Source organism: Sturnira hondurensis, unplaced genomic scaffold (genome assembly GCF_014824575.4).
Source record: "Sturnira hondurensis isolate 20B ecotype Veracruz unplaced genomic scaffold, ASM1482457v3 Scaffold0014854, whole genome shotgun sequence".
In the NCBI taxonomy this organism is placed as follows: Eukaryota; Metazoa; Chordata; class Mammalia; order Chiroptera; family Phyllostomidae; genus Sturnira; species Sturnira hondurensis.
In genome coordinates, this window is record NW_028087485.1 from 4,341,674 (window position 1) to 4,363,333 (window position 21,660).

General features: G+C 36.5%; 1 protein-coding gene across 2 annotated transcripts in view; it reads right to left on the reverse strand.

The window, feature by feature from the left end:
* PDCD4 (programmed cell death 4) overlaps positions 1–19,237 on the reverse strand; it is a 28,780-nt gene extending 9,543 nt beyond the window's left edge. The window contains exons 1-8 of one of the 2 annotated variants that reach the window (XM_037063953.1): positions 19,147–19,237; positions 17,032–17,208; positions 15,226–15,333; positions 8,419–8,721; positions 6,560–6,654; positions 4,877–4,990; positions 2,031–2,252; positions 223–320 (exon numbers count right to left, since the gene is read on the reverse strand). In XM_037063953.1, the coding sequence (XP_036919848.1) occupies positions 223–320; positions 2,031–2,252; positions 4,877–4,990; positions 6,560–6,654; positions 8,419–8,721; positions 15,226–15,268 (875 nt within the window). In that variant the 5' untranslated portion in view covers positions 15,269–15,333; positions 17,032–17,208; positions 19,147–19,237. Of the gene's footprint in view, positions 1–222; positions 321–2,030; positions 2,253–4,876; positions 4,991–6,559; positions 6,655–8,418; positions 8,722–15,225; positions 15,334–17,028; positions 17,209–19,146 lie in introns of both variants that reach the window. The other variant, XM_037063952.1, reaches the window with a different exon arrangement.
* Positions 19,238–21,660: the final 2,423 nt, after the last annotated feature.

Genomic DNA, 21,660 nt, shown 5'->3' on the forward strand with positions numbered 1-21,660 from the left:
GATGAATGGCTTGACCTGAAACAGGTAATGATTTAGCTACAACCCAGAACTTCTGCATTACAGTACTGTTTGTTCTGTTTTATCAGGCCGACAATTTCTCAATTTTGTTTAACAGTGGAGAATACAAATGACAAGTCTGATTAATTCATGTATCATTTCAATAGAATCCTGTAAAACTTTCCCCTCTTTTGAAATTCTAAGTAAGAAAGTTAATTTACTTACCTGGCCTGTACACAATCTACAGTTCCTTTGTAACTATCAATATAGGTATTACATAAAATTCCATCTCCAACAGCTCTAGCAATAAATTGGCCCACCAACTATAAGAAGAAAAAAAAGAGCTATATAAAAAAATCTAAAATAAACCTTTATAGGATACAATTTCTAAATACAGGATGATGACTGGTTGAGTTCAACCAACTAGTCAATACCTAAAACAGATTGGAATTTTCAAAATGCATCTATCCAGCACCTACTAATTATGTTCGGCACATACTCCCACATCTTACCCTTCAAGTTAAGAGCAATGCGGGGTGAGCCCACATCTGTTTTGCTCACTACCAAATCCCCAAAATCATGCACAATGTCTCAAATAGTATGTGATCAAAACCACTTACAGGAAAGTCCATGACTTAAAGTCAAGAGAAACCTCTCTTCTGGAAAAAATATATAGGACTAGGTTTTAATTAAAGGAATTATCTTATGGTGAAAAGTACAGAACAGAAATATTTATCTGGAAGTATATTCATAGCATTATTTCTTATAAAAACTGGAAACTTTAGCGCCCAATGCCCAATGATAAAAGGTGTGGTAAATGCTACATATATATATATGGATGGTATACTATCTGACCACAGGAAAATAATGTACATTTTATAGTATAAGGAAAATCAAGTTTACAAACAGCAGATTCAGTATGATTCAACTTTTTATTGAAAAATATAAGGCTATATAAAAACCATACATTTATACCCACAGAAAGTAGAATGGAAGATTTAACACTAAAATGTAAACAGCGATTATTTTTGCTGGCCTTTTTTCTTTGTTTCATGAGTGTCCAACCTAGGGGCCACAGGCCACATGCATCCCAGGATGGCGGTGAGTGTGGCCCAACACCAAATCATAAATTTACTTAAAACATTTTGAGATTTTTTTGTGATTACGTGTCACAATGTATTTAATGTGTGGCCCAAGACAACTCTTGTTCCAGTGTGGCCCAGAGATACCAAAAGGTTGGATATCTGTGGTTCAGGTTTTTCTTTATTTTTCAGAAATTCTATAATAGATATGAACTTATATAATCATTTAAGAATGGGTATTGGTATAAAAAAGAAGTCCATGTTTGAAACACAGCTCAGTAACTTACACTAACTACTGCCTGTCATAGGAAAATATAACAGAAACAGCATTTAAGGAATTAACCTACCTATACTTTTTTCCCCTCAATTAATGTTAAAGTGCTCCTACCTTGATTTAAGACTTTGTCAGGTAAACAGCAACAATTTCATATATTTTTTATCTCAAACCAAAAAGTCATAATGTCAGCATATATTAAATCTAATAATAGATAAAAGTATAAGCCTTTGAGAACAGAAGCATAAACTATGAATTTTCTATTTCCCCATAATGCTACAAAAGGGAAGTCTTACTTATGATTACTCTCATAATAAGCATTAGTTAAGAAAATTCAATCCTCAATAATAATCTACATTTTGTAAAACCCCAGATGATAAAACTGTTTAACTACATATAATTGTAGAGAATTTACAGACAGCAAAAAAAAGTATGACTTAAAAACTACACAGGACATCAGGAGGAAAGTAGGATATAAAATTATAGTGTGATGAAAACTCAGGGGGGAAAACCAGCTCACGGAAAATACACTAAAATATTAAAAGGCCATTTTTGTGTGGTTGGAAATACGGGTCATATTTTCCTCTTTCATCTACTACAATTTTCTAGGAGCATGTATTATTTCTATAATTGCAAGGGTAGTAGGGGAAAGAATGAACAAGGAAAATCACACATACCTGCGGTGCTCTAGGAGTATCCAATGCTAATTCAGGTAGATCTTTCAACAATTTATCAAATGATTTTTCTACATCGTTTGTGCTCATTACTGTTCCACAAAGGTCAGAAAGGAGCTTAGATGTCATTTCTCTATGACTAGCCTTTCCTTCCAATGCCAAGGATACCGCCAACACTGGTACTCCACTTTTCATTTCACCAAGATTTAAATCTCTTAGTAGTTCCTATTCAAAAAAAAGGGCATTTTATTTTTGAAAAAAATCAAGATTTTTATATATCCTTACCTCTCCCCATCTGGAAATAACCAGAAAAGCAGCCTTATTTTGAGGGATAGGATAAATATCTTACTCTCTATATAAATTACGTATTGAGCCCTGGCTAGTGTAGCTCAGTGGACTGAGCGTGGGCCTACGAACCAAAGGATTACGGTTCGGTCCCCAGTCAGGGCACATGCCTGGGTTGCAGGCCAGTTCCCAGCAGGGGACACAAGACAGGCAACCATACATTGATATTCTCTCCCTCTCTTCTTCCCTTCCTCTCTAAAGATAACTAAATAAAATCTTTTAAATAAATAAATAAATTACATATTGACCCACTTTGTCAAACTTTAACTCTCTGAATATCACTGAACACAAGAAATATGAATTATACACCTAAAATTGTTTATTAAATCACATAATATTACTAAGTTTGGTGTTAGGAGTTAACTAATCCTCTCTTACAATCTATTAATGTTATTTCTAAAAATATTACTTTATAAGCCTTTATGGAGAAGTTCATTTTACCTCATAAACTGTTTATACTCTACTTTTCTTCAAAACTTTCTTCTTGCACAAAAATTTATATTGTCATGTAAAGTTTAAAACAAGATCTTAAGCCATTGCATTTAAGTTATTATTTTAAATGTTGGAATCAAGTTAAAATTTCCCACAGCTAATACTCACCGACTACTTATAATGCATCAGGCATCATAACAACCCCTTTTTAAATATTATATTCAAACAACCCTTTGAGGGGACGTATTATCACCATGCTCATACACAAAGCACAGAAAAATTATTTCCCAAGAGCATACAGCTTGAGTGGCCAAGTTGGAAATAGTCATTTTGACCCTAGAGGCTAAATTCTAACTTAGTTACATAGAGTGCCTTCCTTTTTACGTAAAAGTTTTCTCGGAATATTTAAATCATAGTATACTGCTAAGAGGGTGTCAGTACTATTTTCACAAGCACTTAACTGGTTTCCTTGTTAATTGTCTCAGAAACTCCAACTCCATTTCATCTTTCTGGGCTGCGCCTGAACAGCTAAATCATTGCCTTTGAACACAATACTCCTCCTTCCTAAAAACCCTCTTCAACATCTTACCCTGGCAAACTCTAACCATCCTTAGGTGGCTCAGAATCATCTCTTCTACTACTCTCCACTTTATGATTCCATACCACTCTGCTCATAGTAGTACTCAGTTAATAAAAACACGTCACACTATTCATCCCAGGCGAGGTAGGTTAAGTTGTTTCCACCAGTCCCTGCCTTCACAGGACTTAGTTTTCTTCTACAATAGAATGGTTCACATTATATTTTAATGTTCATATATCATTTCCCTCACTTCACTGAGCTTCAAAAGAACAGGAATCGCCTATTATAAATTTCTCCACATAGAATGCACTAAACAAATATGTTTCATATTCAAACCCTACAAATCCAAAGGTATCAAACTTCATGGTATCAAACAAACCAAGAAAGCCCAGTCTGACTCAAAAGAATCTAAGTCTTTTAATAGTTGCAATTTTATAGCTTTAAGTCAGCAATCCTAGTACCTAGACCAATAATTTTATTTTAGCCTTTTAGATTTACTTCATGATAAATTCGTAACACAATAAATGTTCCCATAACCAATTATCACATTTGTTCTTTTGGTTTCTGTATACATTCTTTTTCAAGTCTTTATCTGTGTACTCTTTTTTTTGGATAGAGTACAATGATAATTTTTATCCAAACCCTAAGCACTGAAGTGAATGTCAAGAAACTGGAACTTTTAAGTCAGGCACTTTTAACTAAAGATCCCTGAAGAAACATCAACAGATCCATAAATGCCTTGAAATCATTAAAACTATATTATAATATAATTGATAGTGTACACTATCAATTATAAAAAATTATTTTAAAAATTATAAAAAGTGTTATTTTTCAGGGAAAGAAATGGCACTTAGCCCTCATCAGATCCCAAGAAGGTAAAAAATCACCTAAATTCATGACATTTTACTCCATTTCTTGGTTAGAAATTCATTTATAAAAAGAACACTTTTTTAAACTTGTTTTTAGAGAGAGTGTAGAAGGGGCAGGTGAGAGAGGAGAGAGAAAAATATTGATTTGTTGTTCCACTTATTTATACATTCATTGGTTGCTTCTTTTTTTAAGATTTTATTTACTTATTTTTAGAGAGAGGGGAAAGGAGGGAAAAAGACAGGGATAAAAACATCACTATGAGAGAGAAACACCATGCACCTCCATCCGGGGACCTGGCCCACAATCCAGGTATATGCCCTGTTACCCTGACTAGTCACTGTTACCAGTGACCTTTCACTTTGCAAGACAGCACCAATCCACTGAGCTATACCAGTCAGGGCTACTGGCTGCTTCTTGTTTATCTGTACCCTGAGCAGAGATGGAACCCACAACCTTTGTATATGGAGACAATGCTCTAACTACATCAGCTACCCTACCATGACAAAAAAGAAAATTCTTAAACTTATTCAGTGATCCAAGATCATTCTAGGTATGATGTTTTGCTTTTAGTAGTGCTTTCTCTCCTATATGAAATAAATTATAATTGCAACTTTAAACCTACTGCAACTTCATTAGTATCTCCATGCTCAAAATATTCCTGTATGATTGGTGTTAAAGTCTTCTCAAATGCTGCTTCATCCAAAGGCAAAACTACAGTTTCATAAACACAGTTCTCCTGGGAAGGAAAGGGGGAGAAAGAGTTATAAATTAATAGGTAAATATTCAAATAAACTCAAATGGTTTTATAATTTTATATTCCAACTGGTTAGTAATCCCAATTCTGGGAGAAGAGACTTGCTACATGCTTTGATCACATATAAAAATAGAATGTCATGGTTCTTTTTATAAAATCTAAACATAATAAACAAATATACAGATTAGAACCACTAACCACAGAAAATATGATCTGCTTCCAACACTCCCTTATCCTCTGTTAACTCTGTACCTCCCACAAAACCAATTCTTTTCTTACCACAAAGCTTTAAGATGGTTTCTTATCATATCTAGTATTTTCTTTTAAACTTCACTTTAAAAAAAATGAAGCAGGAACCAAAGCCTTCATGATTAGTTTACAATAAAAGTCCCTTTAACAAAAATTTATGTTGTAGTTGACACAAAAATTCTCTAAGAAAAAGCACTATTACACTGAAATTTCAAAAAGTATCTCCTTTTCCTATGCAAAAATCCCTGAAATATTTATATGCAACTTGTGACTTGGCTTCCATCTAACAACATAAACGTAAAAGATTATGTATTAAAACTAGAACATTGAGCAAACTTTCTATAGTACGTGAATCCTACTGGTTTGAAAATGTATTTTTTCATGTTGTCTTAGAAATATTTCCTTATCCAACTATTACTTAAAACAGCTAAGTACATAAACAATGCACAATAAAAACAATTTAACATATATACCCTGGTAATTTCCTGTCTAAAATTTTAATCACCACGTCTTATCTCGTACACATAGTACCTTACCCAGAGCTGTGAGGAGTGGGGGGTGAGGAGGAGGAACAGGCACAACAGGAAGAGTAAATGAAGTACAGGATGAAAAAAGTTTGGCCATGAATTAATTATTAAAGTTGGTAAAAAGCTGGAAGATGAGTGAAAGCAGGTTCATTATACTATTCTACTATTGTATAAAACATTTTCCAGTAAAAAGATTAATATATGTAAAGTCAACAGAAAAATCTATTAAAAATGTATATTATCAGCACTGTCCCTAGAAAAAGATCCACGTTTCAAAATTACCAAATTGACCATGCTAAACAGCAATATTTAAAAGCTTAATATCTGTAAGTCTTTTATTATACTCAAAATAGTCTAAATTCTCATTACCATAGAAATTACATTAACTTAAAAGAATTTCTTGAAAAATACTCATCTTGATAATCCTAAGTAAATTCACCAAGATCTACTTTTGACTCACTTTAGAAACCAAGTGAAAATCATGTAATATTACTATCAGTTATCTTGTTTTCCTAATCTAAAAATAACCAAAATTCTTAAGGAACTGTGTATATCTTACAAGAACATACTAATGTATGTGTATTATAGACATATATAGTCATAAGTCATATGTATACATCACACATTAGTATATATAATCACATATATGATTTGACAATTATCAATTATAAATATGGAGCATATGATTTGACAAACATCATGAATAAACAACAAACCTGAGACCAAAAGAGTTTATAAATATTTAAATGTATACTGAAAAAGCAGAAACAGATACCTGGTCGTCATCATAGTTAGGATCTCTCACATCCACCTCCTCCACATCATATACCTGCCCAGGTGTGCCCCAAACACCTTTGCCTCCTGCACCACCTGGAAAGTGTTGAATTGAGAAAGAGACAAAGTTCATAGTTCATAAATTTTAATTTTAATGAAAATTTGAAGTATTTCTAGTTGTTCAGATATTAATTAAAATAACAGCTAAAACACTATTTTAATTTTTTAGTTTTTTTCCAGTTGAGAGTTACGCTCTAAACCTTTATTTATTCAGATCACCACCTTTCCAGTAACAATTAGATATTTTACAGCCTACTTCAAAACATCAAGTTGAAATAGCTTATAAAGTTAAACTAAAAAGGCAGCTTCTTTAAAATAAAAGCAAAAACAAAACAAAATAAAGATCAGAAAAATAGCTGTAACAGAGACCTTAAAGAAGGTGATATTCCAGTTTAGCTCTAAATTTTATTTGGCATTTCTTAAACAAAAATATGTTGGGCCAATAAAATGTGGCACAGAAAACTCAGTAGAAATTATTTAACAAAGAAGCAGGGTGACCACCATGGAATACTTTAAAGTAATATGTTCTTTAGATTATACTAAGTTATACTTTGTAACTAGTAATGTTAAAATATTACAATTGCTACTTATGCATTAATAGCACCAACTGTTTCTATTTCTATATACAAGCTGGCCAGAAGTTTAACAAATGCAACTTTCAAAATTGCTTTTCTAGATAAACTTAATGTTTTCATAAGTCTCAAAACATTGTATTTTTTTAAAGTTTACAGTATCACCAATATTTAGGGGTGGTTTTTATTTTATATCCACAGTATAATCCTTGTCACTACAGCAAAAGAGAATCTGAGAACTGGGTTCTACTGCAATCCAATGTCTGGAGACCCATCAACAAGAGTAACAATTTTGGACATATGACAAAAAAGTTCTGCAGGAATCCTAAGCTACAAATTGAAGCTCCCACCATTCACAAGCTTGTGAAATCATCATATTGTATCAAAATCCTACCATAGACAAAAGCTGACAGACCCCTCATTCAACAAATACTTAACTACCTACATTACAAGTCTCTGCTCCAAGCACTGGAGACGAAGCAGTGAAATGGTTCCACTTCAGTACAACAAGATAAACAGAGCTAAGAAAACCCAGAACCAAATCTACGAAATCACTAAAATTCTGAGCAAAGTATTACCAAATTTATACATGTCGTGTATTCTTCACAACGGACATAAACTGACTCATTAGAGAATAGGTATGAATTCCTGACCCTATTTCTTTCAGGCAAAGTTAGAGAGTACATGCACAATTCATAACTGTGAAAAACGTCAGTGTGTACAGTGGTACCTCAGTACTCATAATTAATTTGTTCCAGAAATCATGGTAAATGCCAAAACCCACGAGTACTGAACTGCTCGCAAGCTACCACAGGACTGAGGCATGGATCTGTTTCATCAAGAGAGAGAGAGAGAGAGAGAGAGAGAGAGAGAGAGAGAGGCGCGCTGAGTGGTGAGCAAGCACTGAGTGCTGAAACACTTTTCTCATCAAAACACGACAAGTACAGGGTCTGACGAGCTCTCAAGTTGACAAGTACTGAGGTATGACTGTATTTTGTTGGAAATAATTAAGTTCTGCTCAGCCACACTAAATCTACTGACGCAAGAAAAAAAGGCTCAACTTAAAAAACGGATGACCCTCGGTTTAGTACTATGTAAAAAATACACACAGACCACAAAATCATACATTATCATCGTTTAAATTTCTCTCATTTGTACAAGGCAATTGTTGTACAAGAACTGACAATATTTTTTTCCACCGGTATCTTCAGATGTGGTATACACCCACCTTTCTTTGGTAGTCCACGTCCTTTCCCAGATCTGGATCGCCTATCCAGCAACCTGCCCTTTGGACTAGTTGGTACAGTTACTCCACTCCTAATGGCCTCACTTCCATTGTCACTGACGGAATCACCCCTGCCAGAGTCCCGGGATGAGTTTTTCCGCAGTCGCCTTTTTGCCTTAGCATTAATTCTAGCTTCATGAATGGCGGATGCTGAAATCCAATTTCCATTTATCTCATTCTTTATATCTTCAGTCCCGGCATTTTCTTCATCACCAGAAAAGAGAGAGTCACTTAAGTTATCAGGATCTTAAAGAGAAAAATAAAGAAAGAAAATTCTAAGTATTTTAACAATCTACTGTCATACCAGTAGATTATAGTCATTAAGTTATATTAGGTTGAATCACATGAAATTACCATTTTTGTATTTCAGCAATGGTCACATATTGGCAATTTAATATGGTTCAGTGTAATAAATGACAACTAAACAGGATTACTTTTCACATTATCATGGAAAGTAAACTAAGGCACTGAATTTTTTTAAAGATTTTATTTATTTATTTTTAGAGAGAGAGGGAGGGAGGAAGAGAGGGAGAAAAACACCGATGTGCAAGAGAGACATCGATCAGTTTTGCCCCCAACTGGGGACCTGGCCCACAACCCAGGCACGTGCCCTGAGTGGTATCAAACCTTTCGGTTTGCAGACTGGCACTCAATCCACTGAGTCAGCGCTGAATTTTAGTGAACAAAGTTTACTGAAAGCATATTATCTCATGTATTTAGATCACACAATCTATCTTAACATTAACACCAAATATAAAACCTTTAGACTTTATAAGCTAAGAGAGCTAAGCAATTGGAGATACAAGACTAGAAATCTTAAGAGAAGGGAAATAGCCTAATATGCGCAGAATGCCTAATATTTATCAGGTACTGTGTTGGTACTTTTTCATGTACCCACAGTGTGAAAACTACTTATTACTTCATTTATACAGATAAAGAAACTAAGGCTGAAGATATCTAAATAATCTGAAAATATCTCATGAGTAATTACAGATAGTTAGGAAATACTAATAATCTGGCAAGTAAGTGATCACATGAATATTTAGCTGAACTGTTCATTGCTCTCAAAAATAAGCTTGCTCTAAAAGTCGTCATCTCAAAGTCCTAACTCATCTCTCCAAATTTAAAACATCCTATGAAAATCTCCCAGCCTAAGATCTGTACATTATCCCTTGACAGACAGCAACATATCTGGTTCCCAGTCACCTGTTTAAAATGTCACCCTCACTGCTCTTTTAGTTACCAAAGTCCTTGAGGATATAGGTCAAGAATCTATCCTAACAATTCTATCCACAATAAAACTAATGCTCATATACTGCTCATTAACCTTATCACCAAAATCTCCATGTCTTTTTACATCGCAGTCCTGCTTTTCAAAATAACCCCCAAAAGACAACCTGTACTTTTTATCCTCAGCACCTAGTAGAGTATCCCTCATACCATCAAAATCAACTGTCTGTGCAGATCAAATGACAAAAATACTCAGCTTTGCTCTGAAAAACTCTGTATCACAATAAGTCAGAAAACAACTAAATTAGTTATCCCTGAGCCTGAGTTTTGTTGTTTTTTTTTCATTTAGGCTAGCTTATATCTGAGTTTAATTCCTCAGATGGTGTTAAATATTCCTAAATGTAATCAAGATATGTAAGTCTATGTATCTGGGCCTCAACATGTTTTAGTATGTTGAAACTAATTTTTAAGTGCATTTATTGACTATGCTACTACAACTGTCCCATTTTCTTTTTTCCCTTTACCCTTCTGCCCTGTATCCACCTCCCTCCAGCATTCCTTCTGCCTTAGTTCATGCCCAGGGGTCATACATATAAATCCTTTGACTTCTCCATTTCTTATACTATTCTTAACTTCCCCATCTATGTTGAACCTACCAATTACACTTCTTTTTTTCTTTAAAGTTTAAGAGGGGAAGGGAAGGACAGAGGGAGAGAAATATCAATGTATGGTTGCCTCTTGTATGTCCCCTGCTGAGAACTGGCCTGCAACCAAGGCATGTGCCCCGACTGGGAATCGAATCGAATCGAGATCCTCTGGGTCGCAGGCCCACACTCAATCCACTGAGCTACACCAGCCAGAGCCCAGTTACACTTCTTAATCCCTGAACCTTTTCTGCCATTTTCCCCACCTCCCTCCCCACTAACCCTCCATGTGATCTCCATTTCTGTGATTCTGTTCCTGTTCTAGTTGTTTGCTTAGTTTTTGTTTTAACTTCAGTTGCTGATAGTTGTGACTGCTATTTCACTGTTCATAGTTTTGATGTTCTTTTTCTCAGACAAGTCTCTTTAACATTTCATTTAATAAGGGCTTGATGATATTATGATGTGTCTTGGTGTATTCCTCCTTAGGTCCAATTTCTTTGGGACTGTCTAAGCTTCCTGGAAGTCCATTTCCTTCACCAAATTAGGGAACTTTTCATTATTTTTTCAAGTAAGTTTCCAATTTCTTGCTCTTTCTCTTCTCCTTCTGGCACTCCTGATTTGGATGTTGGAACATTTAAAGTTGTCCGGGAGGTTCCTAAGCCACTCATTTTTTTTTATTGTTTCTTCTTTCTGTTTCAGTTGTTTATTTCTTCCTTTTGTTCTAAATCGTTGATTTGAGTCCCAGTTTCCTTCCTTTCACTGTTGGTTCCCTGTATATTTTCATTTCACTCTGTATAACCTTCACTTCTTCCTCTACTTTGCATCAGTACTCAATCATTTCTGTGAACATCCTGATTACCAGTGTTTTGAACTCCAAACCTGATAAGTTGGCTATTTCCTTGTTGCTTAGTTCTTTTTCTGGAGTTTTGATATGTTCTTCCATTTGGGCCATACTTCTTTGTCTTGGCACATCTGTTATGTTTTAAGGGACAGAGCCTTAGGTATTTCATCAGGGCAGGGCAATCCACTTCACTGTGTGGGGGACAGGTCAGAGAGGAAACAATGCTGCTTGCTCCTCTCTCACCTCACTTTCAGTCACTTCTTCCATTATCTACAAGCAAATGGGACCCTTTTGGTGCTGATTCCCAGGTGTGTCAGTTTGTGTACTTTCTAGGACCCTGTGGGACCCTCCAACAGAATCTCCTGTGATACCGGGAGTTTCACCCACTGTCTCAATGCCCACAGGTTTTTATAACCAGAGGTTTTGAGGCTTTAGTTTCCCCACGCTGGAACCCTGGGTTGTGCAGTCTTGCTCCCCAGGTGTTCCTCCCAGCGTATCCACATGTGAATGTGGGACCACCAGTCTGCCAGCTGCCAGCCTGCCCACCTGGTCCATCACATTGCCTTGTGTCCTCTCCACCCTGGCTACCCATCTCCACCCCTCCTACCAGCCTCGATGAATGTTTCTTCTTTAATTCCTTGGTTGTCAGACTTTTATATAGTTCAATTTTCTGGTAGTTCTGGTTATTTTTGTTTTTAAATTTGTTGTCCTTCTTTTAGTCATGTGAGGAAGCAAAGTGTAATCTACCTATGCCTCCATCTTGGTTGGAAGTTTTTTCCTGAAACTAATTTTTTTAAGTAAGCCTTTAAAATGCATAAACGTGTCAAAATGTTTATTATATGTTAATAAATAAACATTCTCATTTATTATTGTTTTTAGAGAGAGATGAGAAGGAAGGGAGAGAGGGAAATAAACATTGATATGAGAGAGAAACATCAATTGGTTGCCTCTCCAAAGCAACTATATGTACCCCTACCGGAAACTGAACCTGCAACCGAGGCATGTGCCCTGATCTAGGCATGTGTCCGATTAGTGATCTTTCCACTTTGCAGGATAATACTCAACCAACTGAGGCACAGTGGTCAGGGAAAAATCTTTATAATTTTTGACAAAACATAAAATTTAGGAACAAATCTCATGGCAATCAAAAAACATTCAGAACATTAAGTAGAGTCAAATTATTTCATTAATCTCATAACAACTCTCCATTCTCTTGTTCCTCACACAATTCTCCAAACTGCATGGAGACTAATTTTCTAAAACATGCCCCCACTGAAAACTATTTGAACGTATTCCCACTGGGTCAAAATAAAGTGTAAACGCATTACCTTGTAATTTAAGATCCTTTATGATCTCACCCCTGCTTATAATATCAGAATAATTGCTGATCATTTTACATTCAAATGGTCAGAATTCAGATTTGGTATCATAGCAGGGGAATATGATATACCAGTGTGTGAGCATTACTAACCTACTGACCTACTGACCTAATGGGGAGATTAGTATAGCAAAACAGTGCAGAACATATTAGAAAAAAGTGAAAGTATACAAAGTGAAGCAGCTAAGAAAATACTGCCATAAGTCAGTCAAAAGGGTAGTAATTTGGCATAAATAATAAAGTGACACTTTTAACAAAAAATTAAAGAGCTTTTCAACAAAATAGATGCAAGAAAAATAAAATGATATCTTACAGATTTTAGACTAGGAAAGAGTTAGGAGGGTGAGTTTGCAGTATCATCACAAGTAAACTACCACAAGAGTACTACTATATCTTTTTATCATTACCATCACAGTTGTTACCTTAACTAGGTATCAGGTTCCACCCTAGGCACTTTACATACATGGTTCTATAATCCTCACAAAGCTCTATAATGAAGATGTTTATACTCATTTTATAGAAGGAAGATGTTTTATAGAAAAGTTACATACCTAAAATGAATTGTGGTTAGGATTCAAACCCACATGTGAATCTCTGATGATTGTAACTATAGAAAATACAAAACTAGAGTACAGCAGAGTAGTAACAGTGAAAGAGACAGGATGAACAAAGCAGGGAATGTAAAGAGAAAAAATCAAAAGATTAAGAAGAAGGAGGAGAAGGACCAGAGCTCAGACAAATTAGATGAAGTACTTATAGAAAACATTAAACATCTACTTGTAACATACTGCTTTTCATTATTCTACAATTAAGGTGAACCACCAAACTCACCCAGAAGATAAAAGACTTAGAAGTATACTAACTAAGTGCTTTAAACTGTCCCTTAAAGTACTGAAGTATTCAGTTAAACATATTTCCACTATTTTAATACCTTTTCAAATACAGGGGTAGGCAAAAGTAGCTTTACAGTTGTAATACAAATAAATAACTAAAAATAAGAAGAAGAATCAACCTGTGTTTCACATACTCACATCTGAGTGGCTATCATCTTAGGCACTTCAGAAAAGAAACAATTACCAGGTGTGTGTGTATGTATATACACACAATGGAATACTACTAAGCCACAAAAAATGAAACACTGCCATTTATGACAACATGAATGGATCTTGACAGTATCATGCTAAATAAGTCAAATAGAAAAAGAAATAAATTTTATGATTTCATTTGTCTATGGAATATAAAACAAAAAGTAACAAACACCACAAAGAGAAAACTCATAGACACAGACAATGAAAGGTGGCTTCTGGAGGAGAAGTGGGTGCAGGAAGACAGAGCAGATGAAGGGGGTCAAACATATAAATAGAAGGAAATCAAATTTTCGGGGAGGAGTACACAATATACAGATACAGAACTATAGTCTTATTTACCTGAAAATTATGTGATATTAACCAGTGTTAAGCTCAATACATTTTAAATATGTACACATTTTTTAAAGAAGCAATTACCTATATGTGAAATACATTCTTAAAATGTATTACTACTATCCCCACCTCAATGAAGGAGACACATGATACCCATTCATAACCTTAAAAAATAAGTACAGTATTCATATAGCTATTCTATATAACAGAACCAAAATAAACATTAATTCTTGTAACAATTTTCAACTATAATTTTCTAACACACTTGAAATCAGATTTATAAATACAAGATGGCAAAGAAGTTTCAATTTCAAAGTGCCTGTTCCAAGGTAATTATATAACATATACAAACAGTGAATTAGTCTTTTGAAAAAAATGAAGCCGTATAATTAACAAGTGAAATATAAGTATATTTAAATTATAAAAAATAACGATCTTTTCAATTATTAATAAAGTTATAAGCAAGCAATTACCTAAAATATTCCAATATGAAAAGTTCTCACTATTTGGAGTATTTCAAAATCCTATTTAATCCTCTACAGTGATTATTCTGAAAGCTAGAAATACACCCTAAATAGTCTAAAGTTACTCTGCATTTGGGTACCTATTTCAAAAAACCATCTTCATAACAACATGCTATTAAAGCACAGGAAGAAATGAGAAAATACCCACAAATATCTATAAAATATAAATTAGTTAAAAAGATACCAAAGACACCAATAATAATTTGTTACAGAAATCACTCGCTAGCTCATATGAAAATATTAATAAGCAAGTTCACTAATCTCCATTTTGCACAATACTTTATTATATGTAGTATAGTAAGAATGTATGTATATAAGATAGGCAGAAAATTATGGACATGTAATAAATGAAGAATCACAAACTAGGTTTTAAAAATAATATGACCTATTTTCTTGTAGCATGAGTAAGACTGTTTATAAACTAAAGAGTATTTTTCACATGTTTTATTTATTTCTTTTTAGAGAGAGGCAAAGGGAAAGAAAAGAGAGAGAAACACTGATCAGTTGCTGTGGACCTGGCCCACAATCCAAGCATGTGCCCTGACTGGGAATTGAACTGGTGATCTTTCAGTTCACAGGCTGGTGGCTCAACCTACTGAGCTGTACCAGCCAGAGCAAAGTAAAGGCAGTTTTAGTATCATGTTTTCACAAAGTTTGATATGGCCTGAAACTTGCTCATAATACAATCAAGGTTCAAAATATTAATACTTACCTGCAGAGTTTACATTCAGTATCTGCTCATTCTCTACATCCATTATTCCTTAATTTCACTTGCACTGATTAAATTACCAAACAGGAGTCTTCCTTTGGGATCTATTTCCTTAAAAAGAAAAAAGTTTCAGTATCTTCCAAACTGATATAATTCAGGTAAATTCAATTTACTTAACACTGGGGAAAAAATTTATCACCTAATTCCATTTTTTAAAAAAAAACAGGTCACTTCACTTTCAAAGATAGCTTACCCTAAATAATATTTGGTTTCAATCTTCTTAAGTTTATCTGTGTCAAGAAAAAAAATAAGCCCATGCTTCTCAACGTGCCACATTACACCTTTAACTTGGAATTAAAAAATATTGTTTTACATATTTATTTTGAGTCAAGGGAGTACGCACACACTTTCAATGTTTTTAAGAATTATAACAGGCCTCATAATTAACCTAATATAAATAAATATTGAATAGTTTGCTATCAATAAGTTATGAGTACTATAAAACACAAATAACAGAGTTCTGGTTAATGAAGAAAATTATGTGACTATTATTTTTCACTCTTATAGCATATTGGAAGGCAGACATATCTATCATTTCATTACCTAAGTATCTATAATTACTATTATGCAACTCTGAGATTGGGAAAATATTTTACCTTGTTTTCTACAAGAATATTATTTTTATAATCTGAAAAATGCACTTTTTAATCTTACCTATTTTAAAAGGGAATAAGTACAATACATTAGTATCTCAGTATTTTAGACCTCAATTTCAAAATGGCTTAAAAATTACTAATGCTAGAAGACTTTGATGAAATCAGTTACCTTATTTATTTAGATAATTAACTAAGTGATATAAATTCGATGGTTATTTGAAAGACTATCAAAACATATTTTCATCAAAACTATTACCAAAAGGTACTACTGAATAAGATTTCAAAATTTATCTGCAAATACTTTTCCACCAGTGGCTTACAGTACTCAAGTATTATGGGTTACATCTAAGTCCTTCCAGTCATTTACAATAATGTCACTAGCGGTACGGTACGCTCTTTCCTTTACAATATAAAATGTACAAATTAATGAAAATGACAAACTATACAGAAAAGTGTATTTTTCTCACATAACAAAACCAAAGGTATATGTTATTTTTTTCAAAAGTATATATTATTTTAAAATAATGATATATGATGCTCACTGAAACTCAAAGGTGAAACTGACTTAAATTCCTCATTATACACTATTCAAACACGTTATAAGCTCAAAGCCCTGTTCTCCAGAAAAGTGTAAAGTGTATTATTTTGTAAAGCAATAATAAACACACACCTTTTGTCATAAATTCTTACTATGACCTAATCTTTAGGCTACTAAGATGCTATCACATTGCTTCAAAAATTAACTAGTGCTATCACTCCAATTCTATACAGAATTAAAGACATATGTGATTTTTATATAAATACCTTTTAACACCATAATTACCAAATTCTGGATTTAAAAGGAAAAAAAATGACCTCAAAATGTGTATAAAGAGATACACATAGATATGTGAATAAAAACAGTTTGAAAATCTAAACATTTAGTGTCCTTTGGCTGAAAATGCCATATATATTTCATTTCTGTATATAAGGTATATGTTACAATGAAGTGAAAATGTCATATCATGTTTTTTACACCATAGTTAGTCTTTTTTCATGAGAAAATGCTTTGTCCAAAGCATAGCTAACAAAGGAATTGAAATGATTATAAGCGATGTTTACAAAGCCCTTTTTAATTCAAAAAGAATTTTACAGGCATTATTTCATGTACCTCTCAGAGCAATCTTGAGGTAGGTACTCCGCTTTGCACACAACCAGACAGATTCCGAGAAGGCAGGTGATCTGTCCACAGGGACGGCCGCTCAGTGGAAGAACCAAGCTTAGAACCTAAACGTTCCAAATCCAGCACTGTCCAATACCAAATTGTGGTATATCACAGGAATATTCTTTTCTAGGGTTAAAAGAGAAAAGTTTATTAAAACACAGACTCCTAATATTACAACAAATTCTTAAGTACTGCTCTCCAAACAAAAATATTTATTTTAAACTATTACAGAGAAGACATTCAGTTGGGCAAAGAAAATTATCAGGTGATGACTATCATCTATATTTACCAAGTTTGTTTTTATTAAGTAGTCATTTTTAAAAAGCCCTGTGTCTTCAGGCAATGATAATGCAATCAAGAACTCAGTCACACTCCATAGCAACACAGACATTTGGAGAAGGATAAAGATAAGTTCCCTGTTTTTACTATCTTCAAAGCAGTGGGTTTTCTCCCAGCTTACTTTACTTAACCCTTGAGATCTTTGCCCCAAACTTAAGAAAATGTAAAGCAAAAAAATGTAAACCCCCATCCTTCATACCAAAACTACAAAATTAAGTTTCAATAAAAAAACAAAACTATGTGTTAAAATTAATGCTTAAATTAACGAGTGTTTTCAGTTTTCCAACGTGTTTCACAGAAATACTCGGAAGTGTTCAACCGCCAAGCCATTCCCGAAAACAGCCTCAGTCTCCCACCAAATTCCCTCCAAAAATCTACTTCCTGAAATATACCTGATAATCCACTCTGACACCTTTTGTGATTCAAACATCTAACCACAATGATGCACAAGTGAGCACCACAAAAAATATCAAAGTGTCATTTATTTTTGCATCCTAGCCACCATTTTTATTACTACAGAAAAACCTATCAGAATGTAATTCAAAGAGGCCTGCTGAGATGTTAGGAAATTCAATAATGTATAATGAAGGAAGGTTAAAGGCATAAACACCAATAAACAAATTTACACCACATCGGCACTGGTTCCTTCTTTTTTTTACAAGTATATATGGTGGTTTCCTAAAAAGCCTCGTTAGCAGAAGTGCCAAAATTCTAAAACTCAACAGTAAAAACATAAATAAAAACAGGCAGTGACTGTTTCATCCACAGGAAGCTGCAAGCTTAACTGTTTTAATTATCTGTAGATAGTACACCGTCGCTGGCTTCATGGCCAGTTCCCACCAGGGCACGGGGAGACGGGAGATACGGACTTCAGCAAACCGGTTCGGAAGCTCTTGCAAAAACACGCACACACACAACACACAACCCTCTCGTGCACGCTGCCGCACCAATCTGACAAATGCAGCACAGCATGCATTTCACAAACAAGGGGCTCCCTTCGTGCCTTTGTTTTCTCTGGGAGATTTCATTTAAACTGAAAACAAAAAACGACCCTTTGCCTTACAAGGGGCGAAGCGGAGTTCGCGCAGGTCCCCGGCGGCGGGCACGTGTCCACCTCCCAGCGCCCCCGGCGAGCGCGCAGCCCCTTCTGCAGCGGCCGCGCCCGCTGCCCCGCCGCGGGCGCAGGCCAGGCCCCCGGCGACCGCTGGTCTCACCGGCCCCGGGTGAGGAGCAGCCGGGCCAAGGCAGGCTGGCCGGGAGGCGACGCCCCCGAAGACCCTCGAGGAGGCCAAGAGGGGCAAGACTCCCTCAGGATTTCAGTCCGGCCAGAAACGCGCCTCCCAACGCCCACTCCCCCAAAAGAAGCCTCGGCCTACGCGGGGACGAGAGGGAGCCCCTCTCCGGGGAGCGCGTCGCGCGCCTGGCTAAGCGGGGAGGGGGTCCGAGAGGGGGCAGGCCCGCGCCTCCGCGCTCCGGGCCCGAGCCCAAAAGGAGGAAACTTGGGGCCGACTCTCCGCAGCCCGGGGCGTGCGGGAGGAGACGGCGGGGCCATCGAAGCTCGGAGGAGGCGGCCGGACTCCAGCCCTATCAATCCGGACCTGACCGCACGGGGGCCGCGGCCTCCACGCCCCCCTCCCCCTTCCAACGTGCGACTGCATCCGAGGAGACCGGGGCTGGGGGAGAGGGCGCAGTCCTTCCGAGCGTGCGAGCCGCGTCGGTACTGACCCCCGGGACCACTGCCGCAGCTCGCCCAGGTCTCTGGTCCGCTGACCTGACCCAGCTTCTCAGACTCCGCCGCTGCCTCGTAGCGTCTCAGGCCCCTCTCGCTGTTTTTGTTTTGTTCTACCCAGTAACACGGGGGCGAGAGGCCGGCGTTTATTGGGCAAGGCGAGGAGGCCGGCTGGCCAATCGTAGCGGTGGAGCTGGAACTGCGGAGGGAAAGGGAGGGAAGTGAAACGTGGAAACCTGGGCAAGGGCCCAAGACGGCGCATGCGTGTCTGGCTCCCAGAACTTGGAGTGGGAGCGGGGCGGGCAGCTGCTGGGGGCAGGTTGGGAGGCTGGGGAAATGGAAGCATGGGTGGAAGGGAAGCAGGTCTTGCAGGGGAGACTAGGCTGCGGCTGTCTTGAGCAGCTCACCCATTTCCCTTACAAGGCAGTAGGCAAATTCTGGTAAAGCAATGGCTTTGGGCTTCTTGAGGGTCCCTGCCCACTTCAGGACCCACTCTTCATGGGAATATTCTTAATCTTTCTATTTTCTTCTATCTCTGGTCCTTGCTCACACCTTGATTCGTATGGTGTGCTAACCCCATGGTAAGGACTTTATTTTAGTGAATGCTCTCAACCTTTGAGATGGAAATCACTCCCATTTCACAGATGGAGAAACAGAGTAAAAAACTTTTTGAAGTCCTTTTGCTAGGGTTCAAACTCACACACTCCAGATTCCAAGGCTGAGTTTCTCAACTCTGGCTATAATTTCTTTATTGAAACTTTCACCTCTTCTTTTGTTCTTTCTTTTTAAAAAAACTTGTTTGAGGAAACTCCATGGTGTTTATGATCCTGTGATTCCACTTCTGGGAATATATCAGAAAAAAACTGAAACACTAATTTGAAAGAATATATGCACTCTATCTTCGTTGCAGCATTATTTACGCCAGTCAAGATTTGGAAACTGCACAAGTGCCCATCAGTAGATGAGTAGATAAAAAAGCTGTGGTTAAAAGCTGTAGATAAAAATGTGGTACATTTACTCAGGGTGCTGCTTGGTGGTAAAAAAAAGAAAAAGAAAATCTTACCTTTTGCAATAGCATGGATGGAGCTGGAGAGATTATACGAAGTGAAATAAGCCAGTTAGAAAAAAGACAAATACCATACAGTTTCATTTATATGTAGAATCTCATGCACAATATAAACAAGAAAATAAAAACAGATTGATATATACAGAAAGCTGACAGCTGTCAAAGGGAGAGTGTGGGGGGATGCTTCCTGGAAAAGGTGAAGAAATAAAAAATAAACACTCAGCCATAGACAACAGTATGACGATCCCAAGAGGAGAAAGGGAGGTAAATGAGGGTACAGGGGAAGGAGACTAAATGGTGATGGAAAGAGACTTGACTTTGGATGGTGAACACGCAATACAATATGTAGATGATTATTATAGAAATGTGCAATGAAACCTATATAATTGTATTAACCAATGTCATCCCAATAAGTTCAATTAAAAAAAGAAAGAAACTTCCACCTCCTGTGACTTTTCTTTGTGTCTTCCTCATGGCCACCATTCTCTTTGGCTAGTCTTATTCTTTCTTGTTCCCTAACCCCTGAGATAATGCCCAGAACCTTCTGCTGTCTCTGTGGTCTGAGGAGAGGACACAGGCATCAGCTCTGGCAGGATTTTCTGGTTGATAGGTTGGTGTGTCCGAGACCTAAGTGCTTCCTCCCTTACTAGGTGAGCCCCATCCCTCATTTACCCCTTCTGTCCAGTCAACCTGCCTGGGAATCATCTCTACTGTTATTCCCCTACATACACAAAACAAACAAACAAAAATAAAAACCTTCACTAGCTACTTATTGCCAGCCAAGAACATCAGTACCTGAGCCAGGCATTCAAGAAATGTGGTTCTAGTCCTAGCTCCCCTACTAACCACCTATAAGAAATTCAGTCCCTCTCAGACCTCTGGTTTTTCACCAGTAAAACTTTGAAATTAGGCTCAATGAGTAGATCCCAAGGTATTTCCCAAAGACCACAAATTTCTGGAAGTTTAACAGATATCACACACACACACACACACACACACACACACGCAAAACAGGATAGGGACTGTTCCCTAATCAAATTGACTTGGAAAGAAATTGCTTTAACAAAGTTAAAGCTGTTTATTTTCTCCCCAACTCTTCTCAGTCTATTTAATCAGCTAATGTGCCTTGAGAAAGTTGGAGGGTCTTTAGTAGGAAGCTAAATAACATTCCCCCAACTTATTTAAACACAGAACCTTTTTCTTTTTTCAAGATACCTAGAATCAGTGTTAGAAACCAGCTTGGGGAATACAGATGACAGCCGCTGTGACCAGCATTCTTTCCAGCTGTAGTAGACACTGGCCACACTGGATTCCTGCATCTTTGCTAAACATTCAAAATGGTTAACAAACAAAAAGAATAAGCTGGAAAATGGAAAAGTATCCAAGTGCAAAGAATGTTTGCCCACCCAATCAATCCACAAATGTTTATTTTGTGTCTGACCTG